Source organism: Populus alba, chromosome 4 (assembly GCF_005239225.2).
Source record: "Populus alba chromosome 4, ASM523922v2, whole genome shotgun sequence".
NCBI classification, from domain to species: domain Eukaryota; kingdom Viridiplantae; phylum Streptophyta; class Magnoliopsida; order Malpighiales; family Salicaceae; genus Populus; species Populus alba.
The window spans coordinates 14,430,423-14,453,782 of record NC_133287.1 but is presented as its reverse complement, the minus strand read 5'-3'; the positions used below and the strand labels follow the sequence as shown (position 1 = coordinate 14,453,782).

Sequence of the window (23,360 nt, the reverse complement as noted above, 5' to 3'; positions counted from 1 at the left end):
ATACCCTTAGGACTAAACAACAATAACAAACAAACCATGATGAAATCATAACCAAATTCTTAAAGCTAAGGTTAAAAATTTTAAATGGCAAAGGTAATGTAGTAATTCTATTGTTTTATCAAATATAAAAATATCCTTGTGCAGAAGACAATAGATTATTTTATTTAAAGATTACATTAGTAATTTTATTGAGCATTAAAAAACACAATTATCAAAATAATCTGGCACAATCCTCAAAATATATTCATGTCATATTGAAAAAACCACCTTATCCCTGAAACAAAAGAAAAAATAAAATAAACTAGTGATATTGTAATTACAATATTATAATGGATAGTAATCTTTGTTGTGGATTAAGACAGCTTTCTAATTTGATATATAAGAAATAAATAATAGTTGACAATTTACTATCTTTTAAAGATTATTTAATGGTAAAATAAATTTACTAGGGAAAAAAATCAACTTTTAAAGTTTTAAGTATACACCCACGCTAAAAAATTAATGATGTTTTTTTTTTTGGTTAAAAAAAAAACCAATGTATTAAATTTGTAGTTAACCGGTAACTTAACGATGAAAAAACTAAAAAACAATAACAAGGGGAAAAAAAAGGGCACCAGGGGTTGAAGATGAGCCCAGGCACACTTAGGCCTTGTCCGGTCGCACCTAGACTCGGGTCCAGACTCGCTTAGTTTTTATTATAACAAAGATAAATTATGAAAGTTCCAACAACGGAAAAGGAGAAGAAAAACGAAAATTAATCATATAAGATCAACGATCCATAAACCTTAAAGCTGTTGTTCGACTCAAAATTATTACAACACAACTACAGTAGCCTGGAATGCCCGAATTAAATGATGGAGAAGCCTCTTTGACTAGACACTTGAGCATATCTCGCCTAAGCAAGACTGATCCCCCCCGAGAAATGCAGACAAGCTGTATGCTCGGGGCTTTAATGCATGGAAAGAGATGTACAGAGGCCAGATGCTCAAGGCTTGAATGCAGAAAAGACCACGACGGAGTTGTGTCCACCAAATCCAAAAGAATTCGAAATAGCTGTAGACAGACATGGTTAAAGTGAGCAGTTTCAGACTCTGGTTTACAGCAAATGAAAATCAAAATCCACACTGAAAGCTTTCGCCATCTTACCCACATTCACTTCATGTTGTTGCTTTTTGTTGGCAACAGTATCAAACTCAACTGAGGGCTCTGGACTCTGCAGTCAGAAAAGAATGCACTAATTCACGAGACCATCTATTTAAGTTAACAAAAACACACCTCAAGCACCACAAAATCATGGAATTAAAACTCAGAAATGATCTGACACATACAAATTGGTTAATGCTAGGATGCAACCATCCCGTTGTTATGGCCTTCACAGATGCAATTGCTTCCAAACCTCCAGCAGCACCGAGGCAATGTCCAATCATAGACTGAAACAAAATGAACAAGCATACAACGTCAACCATCCACTGGAAGAAAACACCATTATAGGCTTCTCCATTCAAAACAATCAAACTTCAAATAGAGGAAGGGAGATTACCTTCGTTGCATTGATTTTGATCCCTGAAGTGTCCTTGAATACCTTCTTTATAGCATTTATCTCAGCAAGGTCGCCAGCAATAGTGGAAGTTGCATGTGCATTTATGTAGTTAACCTGAAAAATTAACGCCCTAGATTAATTTGCTAACAATAGCATCAACCGAAACAACAGCCTTCTTATATTAAAGAACAAAACTTATGATGGCATTAAATAACCCCATTTAAAGACTAAACAAATATATGCTTTCCAGCTATTCAGGACCCCATGAAAAGAAAATTCCAACTCTTCTTTCCTGATTTATGCTTTCAGAACAAAGCAGATTTAGTATGAAATAAATTTACTAAAAGAAACATTTTGCATTATTTTGGTGTGATTTGCCAATTCATTTGCAAAATGATTGAACTTTAAATCATCCAAGTAAATATCCCTAGCTTTTGTCTCGGATTCTAAAGAATTAATATATTGAATTCAACAACAGATTTTTACCATGCATTCACATATTGAAGAAGTACAGAAGAAGGGAAAGATTCCAAACTCAGTGCATGAACTTGAGTTTTATCAACGAGTACCTTATCTCTAATTCTTCTCTAGGTGTCTCAACTATCAAACCATGTCCAATTAAGGCCTAATTTAGAGAGATAATCACACTTTCATCATCCTTCTACTTTTTCATCATTTCCATTTGAATCTTTATACTTCAATTTGTGTTATTTGAGTATTTAAACAACTTAAAAAATCTTAAATTAATTAATTGTTCCACAAATACCCTCACGAAGAATATTCAAATCCATCATCATGTCAATGATCAAAAGGGCATTTGTAGAGGAAAGTGCTAAATTAGAAAACTTTATACAATTTAAAAGCTCAAATAGAAAAAACTAAAATTAAAAAAAAATCAAATAGAAATCTTAAAAAGTTAAAGAACCAAAGTGGCAATATCCCTAAATCACATGTATATTTAATTCCCATTCCTGCTAATGTGAATGACAACATTAAGATGGTAACTTAAAACTAATAGCCATGTAACCTTAGGAGGGGGGGAGGGGGGGGCGCTTCTATCTTCTCCTATGAACTCACAGCTTTCCTCCATTTACATCAGTTGGAACTCCTAATTTCCCTCACATATAAAACCAAACAAATGCAGAAAAAAAGAATTCAAATCTAAAGCTTGAGCTTCACCATCATTTTCCCCTTATCAACTGACAGCATTTCAAAATCTTCGTGGACATCCAAACACCAAAAAGGCCAATTATAAACTGAAGGATAAATTCAAATATAAACAAGTCCCAAGCAGGGTTCCACTTAGGTAGTCATAACCTAACCCTGTCATTGCAATCAAACTAATTTTCTTTTATCTTAATAGCCTTTTACATGTATCAATATGAATTAATAAAATCACAAATGATCAGCAAAAGAAATTCAGAACCAACTACAACACTTTACACACACACAAACTCCAATATCCTTACCCATTGGCGGGGTTTCAACAATTTGAAATGAAACCTCATCCTGAAACGTTTTCCAAAGTGTGCATAGGAAATTACAAAGATAATAAGACATTCTCTTGTGGGCGGGTGCTCCATACAGGAGCACTCAGAAAAGTAGAGAAACAGATATTTAGATTTGAAATTATTTTTAAACAATCCATATCTCAGAGAGAAGAGAGGCATGAGAAACCAACAGAAATCTTGTGTTCTTTTTTCTTCTTCTTTTTTTTTGGTCTAATTGAAGTGGCTAAAATGGCATTTGGTATTGAGGTAGTTTACATGGATGGAACATCAACTACCATGTTCGCAACCACATTTAGGAATGATGGCTGAATGGCACCTAGTTAATGGACGTACAATTTAAAGCATACAGGATGCAATTTTAGGAGTCGTCATATACTACATTGAGCAAACAATAAGTTACTTTGATATAAAAATTACAAGTCCATGTATTAAGGTTGCATTTTTCCTAAAGAATAAAAGTGAGAGTAGCTCCACCACCACAACAAGAAGTTTTGAGATTGACTCTCCACCCCAACCAGCGTCATGCCAACAACAACTAAGAGCCAAATGTGTCCCTGGTAATTGCCTGTGAACATGGAATGGGGGGACTACACTCAACAACTAAGTGGATCTGCAGAGAACTCGAGACTTGTGTATAACTTCTACAAGGAGCTCCTATACTTTGACATTATTGTTTTTAATATTAAAAGAATGTATCTTGGCACTATTTTTTTCACTATGGTGTGCATTGATGCACATCCCATACATAACAAAAGTTACAGATGATGGACTTCTAGAGATAGCAGGCATGTGTATTAAATTAATGTCAGAGGGAACGATTATGCAGTAGTTTAAAAATCACACTGCTAAAATGTAAGACAGCTGCGATATATTCCACCAGAGTACTACCACTACAAAAGAAGAAAAAGAACGCAAAATTAGGATGGTCATCAGAAACAAAGGGAGATACCTCCTCAGGCGACACACCGGCATCTTCAAGACTTCTCTCAATGCATGAAGATACCCCAAGACCATCAGCTCTTGGATCAGTCATGTGATAAGCATCACAGTTAACAGCACCTCCCAAGTACTCAGCAATGATTGGTGCACCTCGTCTCATTGCATGTTCCAAGCTCTCCATTACCTGCCAAACCATACACTCCGTTCATATAACATCTAGATTCCAACTCATAGTGCAATATCTTATTAAATTATGATCATTCAAGTAGAACTCAATTCCATCATTTATGACATGCCGATGCAATGTCAAAAAAAGATATAGTTGACAGGAGAAAAAAATGAGGAAAATAGATGAAGAAGCTTAAAATCTATAGATAATCCATCCTTAGCACAGAAATAGACACGAGCTTACCAGCACTCCTGCACCTTCACCCATAACAAAACCATCTCGGTCTTTGTCCCATGGCCTAGATGCGGTTTTTGGATCATCATTTCTTTGTGATAAGGCCCTGCATGCAACAAAACCTCCCAAACCAATAGGGATAATAGCAGCTTCTGTTCCACCAGCAATCATCATATCTGCCTCACCTCGGCGAATGTGATTGGCAGCAGCATAGAAGCAATAGTTAGAAGTAGCACAAGCAGTTGAAATCGAGTAATTTGGACCCATGAAACCAAGTTCAATTGCAAGCAAGGCAGAACCCATGTTTGTTATAGCATAAGGAATAAAAAATGGGGTAATTTTTCTGTGCCCTTTCTCAATTAAAGATTGAACACCATCAGAAAAGACTGTAAGACCACCCATTCCTGTACCAACAAGCACCCCAGCTTTCTCCTTGTCAATCTGCAAAACATACATTACAACAACAAGCAAGTATGCGGCTTGAGCAAAGGAAAGTTCATATACTTTCTTCAATACCAATGAAACAAACAAACAACGAGCCAAATACCAAATCCAACCTGGCCCGACAAACCATTCAATTCAAAATTACTTAAAAATGTTTTTTCTCTAAAAAAAAAAAAAACAGCATAATGAAGCATTCAAGATTAAATGATTTGGTCCAGCATCCTCACCATTTTCGTGCTTATTATATCAAAATACCAGCTACAATAAATAGAAACAAAATTGCCCCGTGCAAGTTCACTTTTTCTTGAAATTAACAATAAAAACAACCATCAGATCCAAAATAACAAGCAAAATAACAAACCAAGAAAACCCAGAAATAGAAGCATAAAAAAGATTCAAACTAAAAAAAAAATGAAAGAAACCTTAGAAAGATTATCCCCTCCAAGACCCGCATCTTCAAGAGCCTTCTTGCCAGCGACAATGCAATACCTCAAACAATCATCAAGCCTCCTATCATTCTTTCCATCAATATAACCTTGTGCACTAAACCCCCGGATCTGCCCACCGAACCGGGTTGGAAACTTGGAAGCATCAAAGCGGTCAATGGTCCCAATCCCACTTTCACCTGCAAGCAATTTATCATAATATGCATCGACTTCATTACCAAAGACAGAGACCAATCCCATTCCGGTTATAACAATCCTCTTCTTAGGGTCTTTCTCTCGTTTAGGAGCCGAAACGGTGGAATTACTAGTTGATGAGGAGGAGGATGCTTTGATAAATGAGAGTCTTTGAGTTGGGGATTTAGTTGCACTGTGGGGTTTTTGGTGAAGTGGGTTTAAGGGAGATGAACGGAGAGACGTAGATTGCAAGGCTTGCATGGCTGTGTGTGGAGTTTCTGAGAGAGCGATGATAACGATGGTGATAACGATGGTGTATGTTCGTAGCGGGGAAGGAGTGAATGAGGGGAGTTGCAAATTTGCTTGCTCATTAAAACCAGCGGGGTTAGGTTGGTTGCTTCATATATTTTTGTTCAAACATTAAAAAATGTTAAGATAATGTAAATATTCTTAAAAAAAAAAAAATCTTAGTTACCGGTTAATTACTTGAATGAGATGAATAAGTTTGCTTAATATAATAATATTATTAAAAAAAATATTGAACAATAAATAAATAAATAATCAGCAATAATTCAATGTGAAAAATAAATTCTTGTTAATATTATGAAATCATAACCTTATAATATTATTAAAATGTCTCAATGATTTTATTTGTTAACAAAATAAAAAATAAATGAGAACGAGATAATTATAAAAAAAATGAAAAAAAATATCAAATAACATATTAAATAAGGAAATAAAAAAGAACATAATTTAAAAAAAATTGACCCAAGTTTGCCCAAACTAGCACACCAAATTTATAACTTAATGTGGAACCAACATAACCTTGTGGAAAGCATATTGAATAAAATTATTAAAGCTCAATTCTCAAATCAACCTAATATCAAAAGGGCAAAATTAAAAAATAAAACAATGAAAAAAAAAGACTTGAGTCAACCCTATTGAACCTGTTATATCTATGACTCGAGGCATGATATCAGGATAACTTCATAAAAAAAAATTAAAAAAAATAAAAAATATCAATTTTGAATAAACACAATATTGATGAATGAAATTAAAAAAAAAAAACTAAGTTAAAAAAAAAACCTAAAAAGAATAAAAGCCAACCCAATCTAATCTTCAAAGCTCAAATCATGAATCATGAGGTTGGATTACAACAACAAAAAAAAAATTTGAAAAAAAATAATAATATCAAATTTTCAACCAACCAAGATAATTATGGATAATTATTTTTTTAAATCAACAAAAAAGGGATCAAAAAGAAAAAAAATAGATTTAAAAAGAATGAAGATCAAATTTGACACAAAAAATAAAATAAAATCATGAGGGATGAAATTGAAAAATAATTCTAATCAAGAAAAGAATAAGTAAAAAATTTAAACAACAATCAAAAGAATGAGAATCAAACTCGATATAAAAGTTAAAAGTCAAGGATTCAACAAAAGATTCAAGATCAAAGGCATTGAAATTAAAACAATATGGAACTAATTTAATTCAATAAACAAATAACCAAGTTTCTCTGTTTTTTTTTTTTTTTTTTGCAATGCATAACATGTTTTTTTGAAGAGGGGAAAGGAAAAAAATGAGGGGAGGGGGGATGTGCCATCGACGCTCAACCATTGCATGTCTTGTGGCACGTGTCTGACCATCATGATGAGGGTGGTGAGGTGCCTCAAATGCCACCCTAAAAAGCAGTGTTTGGAGTTTTCACAACGTTGTACGTACTGCTAGTCAAGTTTTATTTTAATTATACTTTATCCACATACAAAGACTCAATTACCCCTAGCCAATTACAAAAAACAATTTGACTAAAATGATGAAAATGTCCTAGAATCCAAAGCCAAATAAGTTTTATTCCACGGGACATTTAAATAATTGCACCGTGCAAAAAAAATCTGAAGAGTTAAAAAAACACCTTGATCTATTTTAATTTTTTTTTTCCTTTAAGGGTAATTTAGTAACAACAATATGCAACAAAAATTTTAAAACACCGATTAACCCCGTTAAATTCTGTAATGATAAATGGATCTTATAGAAAAAGATCATCTTACCCTCAAAATCAAGTTAACTAAGTTTGTCCTCAAAGGGTAAAATAATAATTTTATTATGTGGATTCACAATATATGAGTGTGTAATGAAAGACCGAGTCCTTTCAGCTTCTTCTTCTTCTTCTTCTTTTTTTAAATTATAATAAAGTAAAAAGTGGAAAGAGGCTACTCTATTTCTTATCAATGCCATGTTTTTTCTTCTTTTAAGTTGAGTGAGCTCACCCAAATTAGAATCTCACCAGCCTTAATGTCTGTGTTTTGCCATGGGGTTAGACTATTTTTTGTGGAAAAAAAAATGATGTTTAGATTTGTGAGAGTATTTTTTTTAAAAATAAAAATATGTGACTCGAGTTATAGACCTAACTAGGTTAAATAAGCTCACTTTATTTTAATTAGATGAAAAAAATAGAAAACAATAATAGATGGATAAGATTTAAAATAAAAATAATTTGGGGGGGGTGATATGTTTTCAAAAGGGGATAAATGATGTATCTTAATTCATAGCCCATTAAATCTAGAAGAATAAAATGGGATAAAAAAAGACATAAAAAATCAGTCTTGATCAACCCGAGTTAGCATGACAAACATGTAATTCCAGTAATCAAAACTAAGATAACCCGCGATATCTCGTCAAATCCGTGGCTCAGGTCATGAGATCGGAATAACCCGATAAAAAAATAAAGAGAATTATAAATTCCTTTTTAAAAAATATGTTAACTTTTCAAATAAATGACCTAGGTAATTTAACTGAAGCATCTTATATGAAAAAAAAAAATTATAAAGTTCAATTCTCAATCAATCAAATATTAAAGAATGAAATTGAAAAAAAAATTATACAAAAGGATGTAAAAAATACCAACTAAAATTGAAATACAAAATAAATTTTATCTTTGATTGAATGATGATATTTAAAAGAAAAATAATCAAGCAAAGGACCCAAAAAAATCAATAGAATGAGGATCAAGATTGATATAAAAAATAAAAACAAAATTTTGATTGAAGGGTGAAATTGAAAAGAATAATAACTTTTATAAAAAAGGTTAAGAAAAAAAATTAGAAATCAAAATAATAAGGAGCAAATCGGAAAACACAATACCATTAATTTAGATTGAAGGATGAAATTGAAAACCAATAAAAGTTTTACAAAAAGACCAAGAAAAAAAATAGAAATCAAAAGAATAAGAACTAAATTAAAAAAAAATAATATTTTGATATATTGGGATTGAAGGATGAAATTAATAACAAAATGAAACTTCTACAAAAGGGTTAAGAATAAAAACTAGAAATCAAAATAATAAGAATTAAAATTTAAATATGTAAAACAAAAAGGATCAAGATGTAGTTTTCAAGAGAAGAAAGAGAAAACAAAAATGAGAATGTTTTAATTAAAGAGATATATTTTTTATTTTTATTTCAAATCATTTAATTACTTTTTATATTTATTCTAAATGCTTTTAGTTTTTATTAACTAAACAACATAGCCTGATAAGCTATATTTTTAAGGAAATATTTATTCTAAGAAATCACGTGCAGCTCACATGATTGCTATTTTTCTAAGAAAAAAACCCACATTCAAGGAATATATTAAGGAACTCAATTGCTTTTCAAGGATACAAACCGCTGAGAGGGAAAACTATGTTAAAAAAGGGTGGCTATTCGGCAACAACCACTTTCATCAAAGAGAAAACAAAAATATTTTTTAGGGTAAAGTAACTAATAAGGTTTTGGATTTAGTTTTTAGTGATTATAAATTGAAGTTTTTTTAGAGTTATTAAAACTTTATATAATTATTAATTTTAAAAATTATAAAATTAATTAAGATACGTACAAATAAATTCAAATATTTAAATTAATAATAATAAACAAAAAAACATATGAAGAGATTGATGTTGCGCGTTTGTGTCATCATATGCTTTTATAATCGTGGACAAGTTAAAGCCATTAGAGTTTCGTTGACTTTTAATGTTGCTTTAGTTTATTATAAGTTTAAAGGCTGTTTGGCACTGCGGTGCAACATGCTTTTTACAAAATTTTAATTTTTTTTTTTGTTAAAATTAAAGTGCGGTTTGTACTTTCTAGATCGTTTTGATGTGCTGATATCAAAAATGATTTTTAAAAAATGAAAAAAATATTATTGACATACTTTTCGGCACGAAAAGCTATTTAAAAAGCAACCGCTACCACACTCCCGAATACCCTCTAAGTCATTAAAGTGTTGTGATTTAGAACTTTTTGTTTTGGATTAGTTTTAAGTTATATGTGATTGCTTACATCCTTGGATTCATTATGGGAGTTTCATGTGACAAAGAAGAGGGAAAAAGTTTGGGGAATTTATGGTTTTTTCTCTTGAAAATATACCATTTTTTTAACAGCTTTGATTGGTGAGCTAAAACTAACTTAAGTATTTGATTGGCCATTCAAATACACAACGTTGCTGTTCTTTTTTAAAAAATTATTTTTTTATTTTAATTATTTTTTTAATTTTTATGTATTGATATAAAAAATAAATTTTAAAAAATAAAAAAATATTATTTTGATACATTTTAAAACAAAAAACACTATAAAAAACAATCACTACAATAATATCAAACACTATCTTATTGTGTGTTTAATATTATGGTATAAAATACTTTTAAAAAATATTTTTTACTTGAAAATATATTAATATATATTTTTTATATATTTTTAAATAAAAATTATTAAAAAACACTAAAAAAATATTAATATTAATTTTATATTTTTTTAAAGTTTTCTAACACAATTCCAAACACAAACAAATAAGATAAAAAAAAAAAAAAAATAGGTCGGGGACAAGTCGAGACCGCCACAGTAGGTTGGGGACTTTTGCAAGGTTTGCCCGAAATAAAGGGGAAAATCTGGACGAAAACGCAGCGTTTTCATCTACTGAAAGAACGACCAAGTCGTCAAAATAAAAAAAAACCCAAACCTAAAAGAAAGCGAGCATGACGAGAAAGGGCAAGAAAGGAACAGAACCCTGAAAAGAAACGAAGAAAATGGCAAAGAAAGCTTCAAAATCCAAGAAATGTCACTCTTCTTCTTCTTCTTCTTCCTTAGCTTCCTCGACCTCTTCTAAAAGAGTTTCTAAAGAGTAAAACCCACTTTCTCACCTCTCTCTCTCACTGTTTATTTTTTCTCTTTTCTTTTGCATCATTGCTTTGCTTTTACATGTTCTTTGTTTTGTTGCTAATAAAACCCTTGAACTTTTTTATTTAATTTATTGTGGTTTTTGTTGTTTTGGGTCTCTTTTTTCGGAAGCACACTCCTTCCGTGAACAATATATGTATTTATGTTTTACTGTGTCAATGGAGTTATTTGCTTGTTGTAATATTGATGTTTTGTTTTTCCCCCCCCGCTTTTCTTCCTCTTTCTAGGGGAAAAATGGTGTTGAGGATAAGGTCCAATGAGATCACAAAGAGGTCTACACGGCAACAGAGAGTGGTTAGGAGTGAGAACGAGAGGAGACCAAAGTCGAAGACCAAGAAAAAAAAGAAATTCGATGCCAAAAAGCCCAAGAAACCTCCAACTGCTTTCTTTTACTTCTTGTAAGTGAGCCTTTATTTATTAATAATTCTTAACGTTTTTGTTATTTTTCTTGTCATCATCTTTTTAATTAGGCATGGTTAGGAGCTGGCTGCTCAGCAACTATATGAGAATCCTAAAATGTTGGTTGAAGCTGGTTGCCAACATTATTGGAATGAGTTAATTGATGAAAATTTTATTTTATTTTTCTTTTTTGGTAGGATTTTGCTTGGTTCTCTTGATGCTTGTGGTTGTTACAACCCCATCTTTTAGTAGGCTCACAGGCTATGGGGCTATTTCCAAGTCTTTTATTGCGTGGAAAATGAAAGATGCAATTAGACACCAAAATGTTAATGTCTGAATAAGCTCTTGTCTTCTGTTTCATTCTTGCAATTTGAATGGGAGTAATTTTAGATTCAGTACAGATATGGATTACAATAAATTGAATCATATTAACAAGAGGAGATAAGGAACACACATGCCCATATTTGCTTGGTTTTTTATTTCTTCTCCAGTCGGTTACCGCTTAAACTTACTGCTAATATGTGGACTTTCATAGTGATGCTCTTTTGTGTCAATATGTTTAACCATAAGGGTAAATTCCATGCAGAGTGATCCAAGTAACTATGAACATAAGTCCATGATGTTGCTTGTAAATTTATTACTTCATTGTTTTTAGTCTTGCCCAAGCTGGACAGATATTTCAGCAGTATTAATTAATACCAATCCTGCCACTTTGATCTTTGGATTTCATCTCACGTCCATGTGAAATCCTGGAGGTTAATTTGTTATTGTTCACTTTACATCCTATTATTATTACTACTATTTTGGTTTTTAAAGCATGAAAGTCACGTTTTATTTTAAAGTTATGGAAAATGTTCTGTGTTGCCCACTTGAACTTGTTTCTATAAACTTTATAGGATTTGTCTTTGATCTATCTTAAAAATGCCAAAAATTTTCATGTTCCCCCTGGTAATTGAATTTTACTTTGATTCCTAAAGAGAGGATTTCCGCAAGGAATTCCAAGAGCAGAATCCAGATGTCAAGTCAATGCGTGAGGTACATATATATGCTATATAGCTAGTAAATTCAATTGCCTCTCCCTCCCTCCCTCCCGCTTTCTCTGATTAGTAATTAGCATGAAAATGAACTGCATAATCTTTTCCTTTTCAGGTTGGCAAGGCATGTGGAGAAAAGTGGAAAACAATGACCTATGAGGTTTGTTCATCATAGTTCATAGCTTTCCTTCAAGTCCCAGTTTGTAAAAAAAAATGCCTCATTCCATATACAGATAGATTAGCTTCTCAGTAGGAACTATCTTTTGATGTGAATTTTGTGGGTGCTAAGAACTGCTGGTTTATGACATTGACGTTTTGGTACCATTAGTGTCTTGGAAAAATTAAAGTATTGCTGGTTTCATTCAGTGGTTTATTGGTGCTGCTGACCACAACTCCTTTGCATCTTAACATGCTTTTGATGAAATGAAAAACATTTGTATAATCTGAAAACTTCACTTTGATGCATGTCTGCCCACTGTTGTCCTCGTTCCTCTGATCTTCTGTGTACTGCATTCTTCTCTCATTTATCCTAACATCACTCGGAATTAACTCTATGTTCTTTCGTTTCAACTCTGATCCAAATCCAGCTATCAAACCTGAACTTCATCTACAGCATAATCTGATTTTATTCCTAGTTAAAATCTTCAAATATAGAAGATTCATATGAAAATTGGACATCAGAATCACCTTCTAACTTTCTTCCCTACCCGTGACAGGAAAAGGTTAAATATTATGATATAGCCACAGAAAAGAGAGCGGAGTTTGATAGAGTCATGTCAGAATATATCAAGAGAAAGGTGAACTCGTTATTATTTCCTCTGAAATTGCGGAGCTGTTTATTAAATTTAATACCCATTTGTGTTTCAAATGTAATGTGTTTTCATATGGTTTTCCTAAAACAAGTATTTTATTGCAGGAAAGCGGTGAAGATGAAGACCCTGAGGACGCCTCTGAGTTGGATGAGTAGAGTTTAAGGTTGTGTTTGAAAACAGTTGTTTCACTAGGAATACATGAGGGAAGAAATGTATATCTACTTTCAAACCACTTCTGTGTTCTCCTTTCGTCTGAAATTGTCCATTTGTTTATCATTCTCGTGTAAATTACGACCTGGCAATTGCATCTAGGTGATCACAACGCGGATTAGACAGCTGGATCATTATGCATTACTTTGGTCTTTATTGTTTATATGCAAATTTTCTTCCAACCTATATCTACTCCATCTTAAAAGTTAGTTGAAGGGGATATCAAACCCGAGATATTGTTCACATGTCTGTATGATTTATGATGACAGAGGATAGTTCAACCCTTGTGAAGATTGGGCTCATCCAAGCCCAAGCTATTAGATTTTGTTTATCTTTATTATTGGCTTCAATTTGTTATTTTGGTAGATTTTTACTAGTTAATGGGTTTTAAGCTCAAATTTGATTATAATTAGGGTTTTTTTTATTTATATGTAATTTTGTTGATATTAGGGAGAGTTTTGATAAATTAAATAAAATTTGCAAGGTTGCAGACGACTTTTACTCCTACTTTTTCTTTGGCTTCATCTTCTTGCCTTCTTCTTTTATATTTTAATAGGCTTTAAATCACCTTTTGTTCCGCAACAGTAACATCTTTTGTTCTGGATATTTTAATCAAGTTTGTAGTCATAAAATCGTCTTGAACGTTTTAGCAACAACTAAATAGATTGGACAAAAAATGTACCGTTGAATAGAGGATCTTACAGAAGTCTGCAGAGAGGTCAGCACTGAGGGCTTTCTCATCTTTTGATTGCTAGAAGCAATGCCATGTTTTCCCCTCAATTTGATTGGTTGCTCGGCTAGAAAGTAGACTGGGAAGGTGTTCTAAGGTTACTGTTTCTAGAGTCTTAAATCATCTTAGGATGGCACCCTTGCCAATCTGCAGGGGAGGCAATATTGATCACAATAGCAGCTGCTCGCATCACCGGTTCAGGCTATCCAAATTTCAAGGAATTATTGCAAAAACCCGGTCTGACCCAACCAGACCAGACCACGCACATTGGTTGAGTCGCGCGTGGACTGCATTGTTATAAGCAATTGGTTAGATGGGTAAGCTCCACCTTTGCTTATTTTGCAGTGTTCTGGGGCCATGATGATCAATTAACACTTGAAAAATGGGTTTAACAAAGAAAAAACACTTAAAGAATGGCTTGGACGTGGCTATGCTTGAAAAAATTATGCGACATTAATGAACATGCGAGATTTCTACAGTATTTATTATATCTTACCATTATATTTTAATTACTGTTCAATCTTTTCATGGTTGTTAAATAGTGTTATAGGTTTTTCCCTTGAATGTTAACAGTTATTTTATTGCATTTATTAATATTTTTTCCTTCAATCACATACAAGATATAAAAGATAATGAGATACTATCTTCGTATTTTTTTAAATATTGTTTTTGATATCATGATAGATTTTTATTTAAAAAACAATGCTTAAAATAAAATAAATACTTCTGTTCAAGCAACCAAGAGATACATTAGTAAAGAAATGGAGTTTAGGTTGAAGAATTTTTTCTTTATAGTTTTATTTGTTGTATTTCATATAAATATCTATTTTTAATTTATAATTGTTTAATTAAATAAAAAATTAATTTCAAAAAACAAGTTATTAAACATGACAAGCGCTATGACCTAGGTCACGAGGTGAAGAATTAACCCGGTTTGACTCGTGTCCTTCCAATACTTTGTTACAATTTTTTTTATAAAAAAAATTAAATCCACATTGTTTTTATTCAGTAATACAAGCATGTATTTGAGTTTCATCAATATTTGCTACCATCCTACAATTCTGAATGGATACATGCATTTTGTCAGTTCAATGAGTTTTGCAGTATTGAAGAGTTTGTCTTAGTCTAGTCTAAGGTTTAACTCAAGAAACCAGATAGACCTACTTGGAGTATCTAATGGTTAAAAACATCAGATTATGCTCCTTCAATAGTTTAATTTTTTCTATTTCATTATCCAAGCTAATTTCTTTGCACTTTCATCCTCAAAAGTTATTTTGATATTTTTTATGTTATGGTTTTTTTTTTTTTTTTGCTTTGCATGCTATCACATATGCCAAGCTTCTAAGAATATTCTCATAATAAATTAAAAATCAATATTATTAAGTAAAACTTTATGTTAATATTGAAAAAATTAAATGAATAAGGATCAAAATTAACACAAAAAACACCCTTTCATTTTCATTGTTATAAAGGTGTGGAAAACTTCAATTTGGTTCCTAAAATCTTAATTTATTCATATTTGATTCATATTTTTTTTTTTTTAGGATTTTATGTTTTGATTCTAAACTTTGTTTTTATTATGTTTTAGTCATTAAATGTTGAGAGAAGGTAGAGAAAATCATTGAAAAATGAGGAGGGGAGATAATTAAGTTTTAGCTGGCCACATTCTTGCTGTAAGAAAAGATCAATCCCGGAATCACTAAGTTCATCTTAGATAGGATTTCACTTGAAACATGCTGAAAAATAAAAAAGTGTACTTGTGAAGTTTTTTTTTTTTTTTTTTAATTATTGTGCTTGGTATTTATTTTTTATACTCAATTAGAGGTTGTTATAGAGTTAAAAATGTGTTTATTGAGATTTCTAGGATGTTTTTGAGGTATTTTAAAGGAAAAATATGTTAAAATTTTTCCATCAATTAATGATATATTGTCTACCTCAAGTAGATGACAAGTCATTCATTTTGTTAAAAAAATAATAACTAGTGGTTTTCTTTTGAAAAAAAAATATAACAAAACTAGGTACTATATATATATTTTTTAATATTTTGATTATTTTCATTAATATCCCCTCTCATTTTATTTTTAAGATTTTTTGTTTATTTTTTTTTTATAAATAGTAATTAATCTTTTTGATTATTTTTATAATTTAATAATATCTCTAAGAGATTATTATAATTTTGTTTTCTATTGAGTTTTAGATTAATCATTTGTATATGCCTGATACATTTATAACAATGAAAATTATGTATTTAATGATCAAATTTAACCTGTAAGATAAATAAAATTAAACATTTAAATGAAAATAATATTGAGTAAGAAAATAGAATCAATTTGTGGAATGACGGCATTGACAGGATCCTTGCACTAATTATAAGACGATGACAGAGTTGGCATCCCAGAAATAGGGATGCAGCTGAGTTGAACAGCGATGACATGACGAGGTAATTTTCAACAGAATCCAACAATATCACTGACAGAAAATTATAACCTCAAAAAAAGGAGCTAAAAGCTACCTCAGATACACGGGACTACCAACGATTTCTTACTTGTCCATGACGACTTTGTCAAAACTTATCCGTCTCTTTAATTTCTTCTTCTTTAGATAGTTTCCTTCGTCCCTGGCTCAATCATTTGCCTATCAGAAACAAAGAATAATTTATCTAGGAAAGCTAAATGGATCTCAATGAACTGCAAAATTTTTATCATGTACGCAATGCATCAAATAAGCCTTGTTTTGTCGTGAATATCACTGCTGAACATGGAATCTGGCAATCCGAAAATCCCTTGACTCAATCCCTTCCTCTTTTGGCAATGCAACTCGCCGCCACCATCTTCGTCACTCGTGCTGTTTATTACCTCCTGAGACCTTTGGCCGTTCCTCGAATCGTCACAGATTTTCTGGTAAGCAACACACACACACACGACATTAATCGCTAATGCAACTTTATCCTCTACCATTCTTAATTTTCAAACAGTTCCATGCATGAACATTGAAAATTATATCTGGATCGAGTGAACTTGGGAAATGGAAACTGTTCAGAACATGCATCTCAAGATGGATTATAGCTAGGTATTGAATTTCAAACTTATATATCGATCCCTCATGCGGTATAATTATGTATTGTAGGGTGGTGTGCTGATGGGGCCAAGCGCGTTGAGCCTGTTCCCTAAGTTTCGCGATATGTTCCCTTTGAGAAGCATCGTGACAGTTGAAACAGTAGCATACTGGGCATTGTGTTGCCACTTGTTTTTGATTGGTTTAGAGTTTGACATGTCTGTAATTGAAAATTTAACACGAACAAGCAAGAAGGCGATCCATATTGCCATTGCAGGAGTCCTCATTCCTTTCATTATGGGAATTGGCCTTTTCTTCTTCATGAATCAAGTCCCCGGAGGAGAATATAATCCAACCGGATGCGTCTACATCGGTTTGTCACTGGCAGTCACAGGCTACCCTATTGTTGCTCGAGTTTTAAATGATGTCAAGCTACTCCACTCGGATATTGGAAGAATGGCCATGTCGGCTTCTCTTGTCACTGACTTGATTTCTTGGATTCTTGTTATTATCGGGATAGCATTTTCTAACCAAACGAGTGGTGGTGCCTCGGTAGCAGTTCTTTCAACTGTTGGTTTCGCTTTGTTTTGCATTTTCGTAGTCCGCCCGGCTCTGGCCATCATAATCAGCAAAACATCTAAAGAAAACGACTACAGTGAGAATTATCTATGTTTTGTTCTGGTTGCGATTTCTGCATTTGCAGTTGTTACTGATATTCTTGGGACCAACTCCGTTGTTGGAGCTTTTATTTTCGGGTTCATCATGCCGAATAGGATTCTAGCTGCTGCGTTCCTAGACAAATTTGAGGACTTTGTGACGGGGTATTTGTTGCCTCTATTCTTCACGATTTGTGGAATCAGAATAGATATTTGGTCACTTTTTGATAAAAAGGCTCACTTGGCAATAGGGTCGGTGGTTGTGGTACTTTCTTGTTCAGCAAAGATTCTAAGCACTCTCCTTGTTTCTTATTACGAAAACGTGCCAACTAGAGATGGTTTCTCTCTTGGAATAGTTTTGAATACCAAAGGCATCTTGGCAATTTTGATCCTTCAGTTGGGCAATAGCGGAGAAGTAATCTCTCTCTCTCTCTCTCTCTCTCTCTCTCTCTCTCTCTCTCTCTCTCTCACATCCAAGTTTTACATGTTAAGTTACTATCACAAACTTATGCCATGGTTTACAAATGTGGACATTTCATGATCGCTATATTAATAATTGGATCTAATCAATATAAATGCTAATTGTGTTACAGTTCTTGAATAAACGAGATTATACAGTGATGGCGATTGCCATTTTGTTAATGACGGGGGTTGTGGCTCCTGTGACAGCCTCCATTTACCGCCCCGCAAAACATTTATCCAATTACAAGCGAAGGACAATACAGAAAGGAAGACAAGGTGGTGAATTACGAATCCTAGCGTGCTTCCAGAATTTCCGCAATGTATCAGGCATGATTAGCCTCATAGACTCCTCCAATGCTACCAGAGAATCTCCTCTCAATGTCTTCGCACTCCACGTCCTTGAGCTCACTGGCCGTGCCTCTGCTATGCTCATTGTCCACAGCACGGGCGGCAAATCCAGTGGCTACTCTAGACATGGCCGCAAAAACTCCCAATCCGAAAAAATAGTTACTGCACTTGAAACTTACCAGACTCTGAATGACAACGTTAATATCCACGCCCTTACCTCAATGTCCCCACATGCTTCCATGCATGAAGATATTTGCAGTCTTGCTGAGGAAAAACATACAGCTCTTTTGGTCATACCGTTCCACAAGCTACCATCTAAGGACGGGAAATTAGAAGCTGAGGATAACACTTCATTTAGAGGTGTAAACCTCAATGTGTTGGCTAATGCGCCGTGCTCAGTTGGGATTTTTGTTGACAGAGGATTCGGGGTTTCCGATAATGGAGAATCTAGTCTCACCATGCGCCAGATACTCATGTTGTTCGTTGGAGGACCTGATGACCGCGAGGCTCTAGCATATGCATGGAGAATGGGAGGGACAGAAGGGATTAGTTTAACAGTAGTTAGATTTCTTCCAGGAGATCAAGTAGAGGAAATTCAACCAAAAGACCTACTACCAGTTGGCGAGGCACACAAAATGCTAACATCCATTACATATGTCGACAGTAACAGAAAACTAGACGATGAGTATGTGAACGAGTTCAGGCTTAAGACCGCAGGAGAACAATTTGTAAGTTATCAAGAGAGGGTAGTGAACAACGATGAAGAGATAGTCTTAGCATTACAAGAAATGCATCACACATATGACCTCTATGTTGTGGGGAGAGGGGAAGGGATAGTCTCGCCTCTCACAGAAAGCTTGGCAGATTGGTGCGAGTACCCGGAACTGGGCCCTCTTGGGGATTTGCTAATTACATCAAGTTTTGCACAAGGCTCAGTTCTTGTGGTGCAACAATATGTTGGTTCTAAAGATGGGATCAGTATAGCGGATATGTTATCAGCAGACAATTCGACGTCGCATGGAAGCCATCATTTCTCGAGCTGGGAGCACTCATCGCTGGAGGATGGTGGCTTGGAGATGGAGCCATTTGCACACCATAAAGGGAAACAAGATGTAGATGCATAGGGCTTATTAATCAATCAATGATGGTTTCTCTTCTTCTTGTGGCTGTACGTGTCACAATCCAATTGCAGTTTATTTATTATTCAGTTGAAATATGCGTAAAAACGATACACTTAATCATTCATAAATTATCTAGTATTGTAATTCGGGAAAAAGAGCAGTTTAGAAAGGAATTGCTTGTTTGTGTTCATTATATATATATACCGTGTGTGTGTTCCAATGAGATCAAGTCATAGAGAGTTAGCAACGTTTTGCTTTGGAATAAATAGGGGAATTGAATAGTTCTCTTAACTTGTACATGTATAAATATTATTACCAGCTGGTTCTGTATGAAATTAGGAGTATGTTATTTTTATTATTATTTTCCCGGAGGCTTGAGATAAAAAAAAAAAAGAAGAAGCTCTTGAGAAAGATTAGACCTGCAGGAAACTTCCATGATTATTGGAAATGAAAGCACTGTAAATTGAAAAATAAGGAATGAATATGACGCATCCAGTCTTTTTTTATTTTTTTTATTTTATTAATATAGATGTTTGGGTTAGCTTTCGTCTATTTTAATTAATTTTATGGACTATAAAATTAACGACCATATAAATTTTTAATAATTTTAAAATTTATAAAATTTGAATTAGTAATTTCTAAAAAATATCTGGTTAAGTTATACTAAATGTTAATATGTTGTATGTACACTGATACTAAGGTGCTGTCGTCTTTTCATCATTGAAATGATTAATGTTTTGACCACCTCTACCTATAGTCTAATTTCTCTAAATACATAATGAGCGGCAAAGCAGAATGGTTGAACCAACAAATTAAATCTCTTGACCATGTCCATTGTCATTATTAGCTTCTAGATGATAGCTAAAGGCTACTAGTAACAGGGACTTAAATTCAACTAGGAAATTTTGGCATAGGAGATTTTTTTTCTTCCCATTAACACAACAGTCAAAAGTATTTCCCAATCTACGAAGAATAGATAAAAAAAATATTTTCCAGTTTAGCACAACAACATGGCTGTGCATGTATTATACACATGACCTATAAAAACATGCATTTTCACTGTTCCAAATTTCATAGACCTTTTCCCTATTTCTTTTCCCCTCCCCCGACTTCTTTCTTCCCTCCTCCCAATGCCGCCCGAAGCTCAATCCATTTGATCTCTTTCTTTACCGCCAAAAAAACAAAAAAACTACAACTAGAATATTGCATAATATTAAAGAAATATTATATATCGATGAAATCACAGATGATAACTAGTCGTTGAAAAACATATCGTCTATGAATTATATTTTGTTAGTCATTCCACCAGTAATTTAATCATTAATGGATTTATAGATAAAAAAAACATGCCAAATAAAAAATAAATTTGTTGGCATCATTCTGACAATAATTCCATTGATGGGTATGTCATAATATTAATAGAATAGATCGTTGGTAATTCTATCGGTGATCGAATTCATATTACCGATGAACTTAACTCGTTGAAGATTAATATATTGTTTGTGGCAAGTCTTGTAATTTCTCTTGAACTCTGGAACATTTTGAGGGACTTAGTTTGTCGGCAATTCTGTCTGTAATTGTCAGCGGTAAAGTTCTGTAATTTATTTCCAACTCTCTAGAAATTTTTGAGAGACTTATTCCATCGATCATTCTATCTATGATTCAAATTTCATTGGTAATGTTGTCAATATTATATTTAATATTTTTAAAAAATTAAAATAAACAAAACAAAAAAAATTACCAGGTGGGCGACGATGTAGGCTATATGTACCAATGAGTTTTGACAATAGTTCCTCATACAATCGCTTAACTTTGACTATTTTAGATCTAAATTGGACCATCTCAGCATTAAACTGAACCATTTGAGCTTCAACTTGTTCTCATTCAATTGCCAGGATGACTGAAGATTAGGAGTTTGAACCCAATTATGAGAAACCAATGGTTGATACACTATGGCCTGCCATCATATCCTCGATCGTAGTCTTTGAGATACCATAAATTTGATTGTTATCGGGTCCACTTGAGGATCTAGCCTCCTCCAACCATAAATCTGGATCGAGTTTTAGATGGGTTGAAAGATTATCCTCGTATCTCTCCTATAATCGGTTGTTATATGTTTCCTAAAAAAACTAGTCAATAGATTTTAAAAAATAATAACTTAAAAAAATTTAAGAAAAAATAAACCCGAGCCCATTATTCCTAAACTAATCACCACCTTCAATATAAGAAAAAAGCCCCATCATTGTCAAACTCTCTTTATAACAATCCCACTATTAGCCATCAAAGAACCTAAAATCAGAGCCACCAATAACAATTAGCCATTCAACTTTTAGATCACCACTAGCAAGGACAGCCTCCACATAGAAGCTATAACACCCAAACTTTCAATTGAAACTTTTCCAACCATTTTCAGTGCTATCAAACCAAATAACCCATCTCTCTCTCTCTCTCTCTCTCTCTCCATATATATATATATATATATATATATATAAAATAAAAAATGACATCGTCACTCATAAACTCTCTCCTTTGCTATCCACAATTCCATCTCCCCACCCTTTTCCCGATCTTGAACCACCATAAACAACCACCACTAATTGAAAACATCAACTTGTCTTCCTTTTCCATAAAAATACGAAGAATGGCCCTTCGCCTTCCTCTATTTTTTTACACCAGCCATGAGCTCCTTTACCAACCATCACAACCTTACCATCTTCTTTCATTTGAATCCTATCAACCATAAATGTTGTGTCTTTCTTCAATCCTAGAAGCTAGACACTAAGACCCACACAAACCAACCCATCTCCACTAATTTTTCAAGCCAAAATATATTACCCATTAATAGTAACAATGCCAACAATACCCAAGAGACAAGAAGTAGCCAACAATAACTCTCCACCAACCCAGCAACTAGCATCACAAACTTCATTTTTTAACTAACTCGTGGCAGACCCGACAACTCTAGCTTTTGACTTTCTTTTCTCTCTATAAAGCTATAACACCACCGAGACTAACACAAATAGAAGCACAACTCTTTCTTTATATAGTCACCTTACTGTCATTGTGAACTCTTTCCATAACTGCTAGTGCTAATGATAATGTCCATAAAAACTATGCTCGAACAAACAATGACAACAAATCCACCACCGTTGGTCACCACTCAATTTTCAGCACAACCATCACGAGCGCATCCAAACTCGTAGATCGAGAAAGAAACAAAGTTGAAAGAAGAAAGAGAAAACTAGTTAAGAGAGAAGGAAGCCAAAAGTTCAAGTCCTCAAATCTCCTCCCTCCAAAACTAGTGTGCCACACCACTGGTCCAAAAGTGAAGAGGAGGAAAATGAGCTTTAAATCTAGCAGCTCACTATCCTCCTGCAACGGCAACACATGGATACATATGCCATTACTATTTTAGCGATCCTCCAGATTGATTCTATTAGCTTTGAACATGCTAAGCATCTTGAAATGTCAATCTATAAACTCAAATATTTTTTTGTAACAAAATTGCTAAAACATTGTGAAATTTGAGACAATGCTTATTATTATGTATAGTTTTTGGATTGATTGGACATAATTAATTTGGTTTGATGTGTGTTTTTTATTTTGAAATGATATGATTATTTGTGTTTTTTTTTATTATGAGTTTATTTTTTATGTTGTGATTGCTTTTTGGATATTAAATGTTTATGTTTGAGTTTGAGTTGATTCGCTTGAAATAGTATGCGATTTGAATATAATTCGTGAAATTAACAAAATTTGAGGTTTGAATGTTTGTTTTGTTGGATTATTAAGTTGGTGAAATGTGAAAGAATAACTTATTTTGAATTAGTATTTTGCTTGATTTAAAACGTATTTTTGTATTTT

General features: G+C 33.2%; 3 protein-coding genes across 3 annotated transcripts; 2 read left to right on the top strand and 1 right to left on the bottom strand.

The window, feature by feature from the left end:
• Nucleotides 1-736: 736 nt before the first annotated feature.
• Nucleotides 737-5,848, bottom strand: LOC118050819 (3-oxoacyl-[acyl-carrier-protein] synthase I, chloroplastic). Its single transcript, XM_035061298.2, has 7 exons — nucleotides 5,260-5,848; nucleotides 4,403-4,834; nucleotides 4,001-4,174; nucleotides 1,541-1,654; nucleotides 1,329-1,430; nucleotides 1,147-1,213; nucleotides 737-1,053 (listed from the first exon to the last, which is right to left on the bottom strand). The coding sequence occupies exons 1-7, from the start codon at nucleotides 5,716-5,718 to the stop codon at nucleotides 986-988; spliced, it is 1,416 nt and encodes a 471-aa protein (XP_034917189.1). The 5' UTR covers nucleotides 5,719-5,848; the 3' UTR covers nucleotides 737-985.
• A 4,566-nt stretch (nucleotides 5,849-10,414) lies between these two features.
• LOC118050860 (high mobility group B protein 14) lies at nucleotides 10,415-13,311 on the top strand. The gene is made up of 6 exons (XM_035061339.2): nucleotides 10,415-10,614; nucleotides 10,898-11,068; nucleotides 12,047-12,104; nucleotides 12,219-12,263; nucleotides 12,820-12,900; nucleotides 13,020-13,311. The coding sequence occupies exons 1-6, from the start codon at nucleotides 10,520-10,522 to the stop codon at nucleotides 13,068-13,070; spliced, it is 501 nt and encodes a 166-aa protein (XP_034917230.1). The 5' UTR covers nucleotides 10,415-10,519; the 3' UTR covers nucleotides 13,071-13,311.
• A 3,216-nt stretch (nucleotides 13,312-16,527) lies between these two features.
• LOC118050821 (cation/H(+) antiporter 15) lies at nucleotides 16,528-19,499 on the top strand. Its single transcript, XM_035061300.1, has 3 exons — nucleotides 16,528-16,755; nucleotides 16,982-17,980; nucleotides 18,159-19,499. Exons 1-3 carry the CDS (start codon nucleotides 16,528-16,530, stop codon nucleotides 19,497-19,499), a joined length of 2,568 nt encoding a protein of 855 aa, XP_034917191.1.
• Nucleotides 19,500-23,360: the final 3,861 nt, after the last annotated feature.

Bases quoted from the DNA above. Each gene is read 5' to 3' on its own strand.
- LOC118050819 (XM_035061298.2), bottom strand. From the start codon at position 5,718: ATGCAAGCCTTGCAATCTACGTCTCTCCGTTCATCTCCCTTAAACCCA. The intron at 4,835-5,259 runs GTTTCTTTCATT...TATGTTTTGCAG, and splicing joins GAGGGGATAATCTTTCTAAG to ATTGACAAGGAGAAAGCTGG. The intron at 4,175-4,402 runs GTAAGCTCGTGT...ATGGTTTGGCAG, and splicing joins GTGAAGGTGCAGGAGTGCTG to GTAATGGAGAGCTTGGAACA.
- LOC118050821 (XM_035061300.1), top strand. From the start codon at position 16,528: ATGGATCTCAATGAACTGCAAAATTTTTATCATGTACGCAATGCATCA. The intron at 16,756-16,981 runs GTAAGCAACACA...TATGTATTGTAG, and splicing joins GAATCGTCACAGATTTTCTG to GGTGGTGTGCTGATGGGGCC. The intron at 17,981-18,158 runs GTAATCTCTCTC...ATTGTGTTACAG, and splicing joins AGTTGGGCAATAGCGGAGAA to TTCTTGAATAAACGAGATTA.
- LOC118050860 (XM_035061339.2), top strand. From the start codon at position 10,520: ATGGCAAAGAAAGCTTCAAAATCCAAGAAATGTCACTCTTCTTCTTCT. The intron at 11,069-12,046 runs GTAAGTGAGCCT...TGATTCCTAAAG, and splicing joins ACTGCTTTCTTTTACTTCTT to AGAGGATTTCCGCAAGGAAT. The intron at 12,901-13,019 runs GTGAACTCGTTA...ATTTTATTGCAG, and splicing joins CAGAATATATCAAGAGAAAG to GAAAGCGGTGAAGATGAAGA.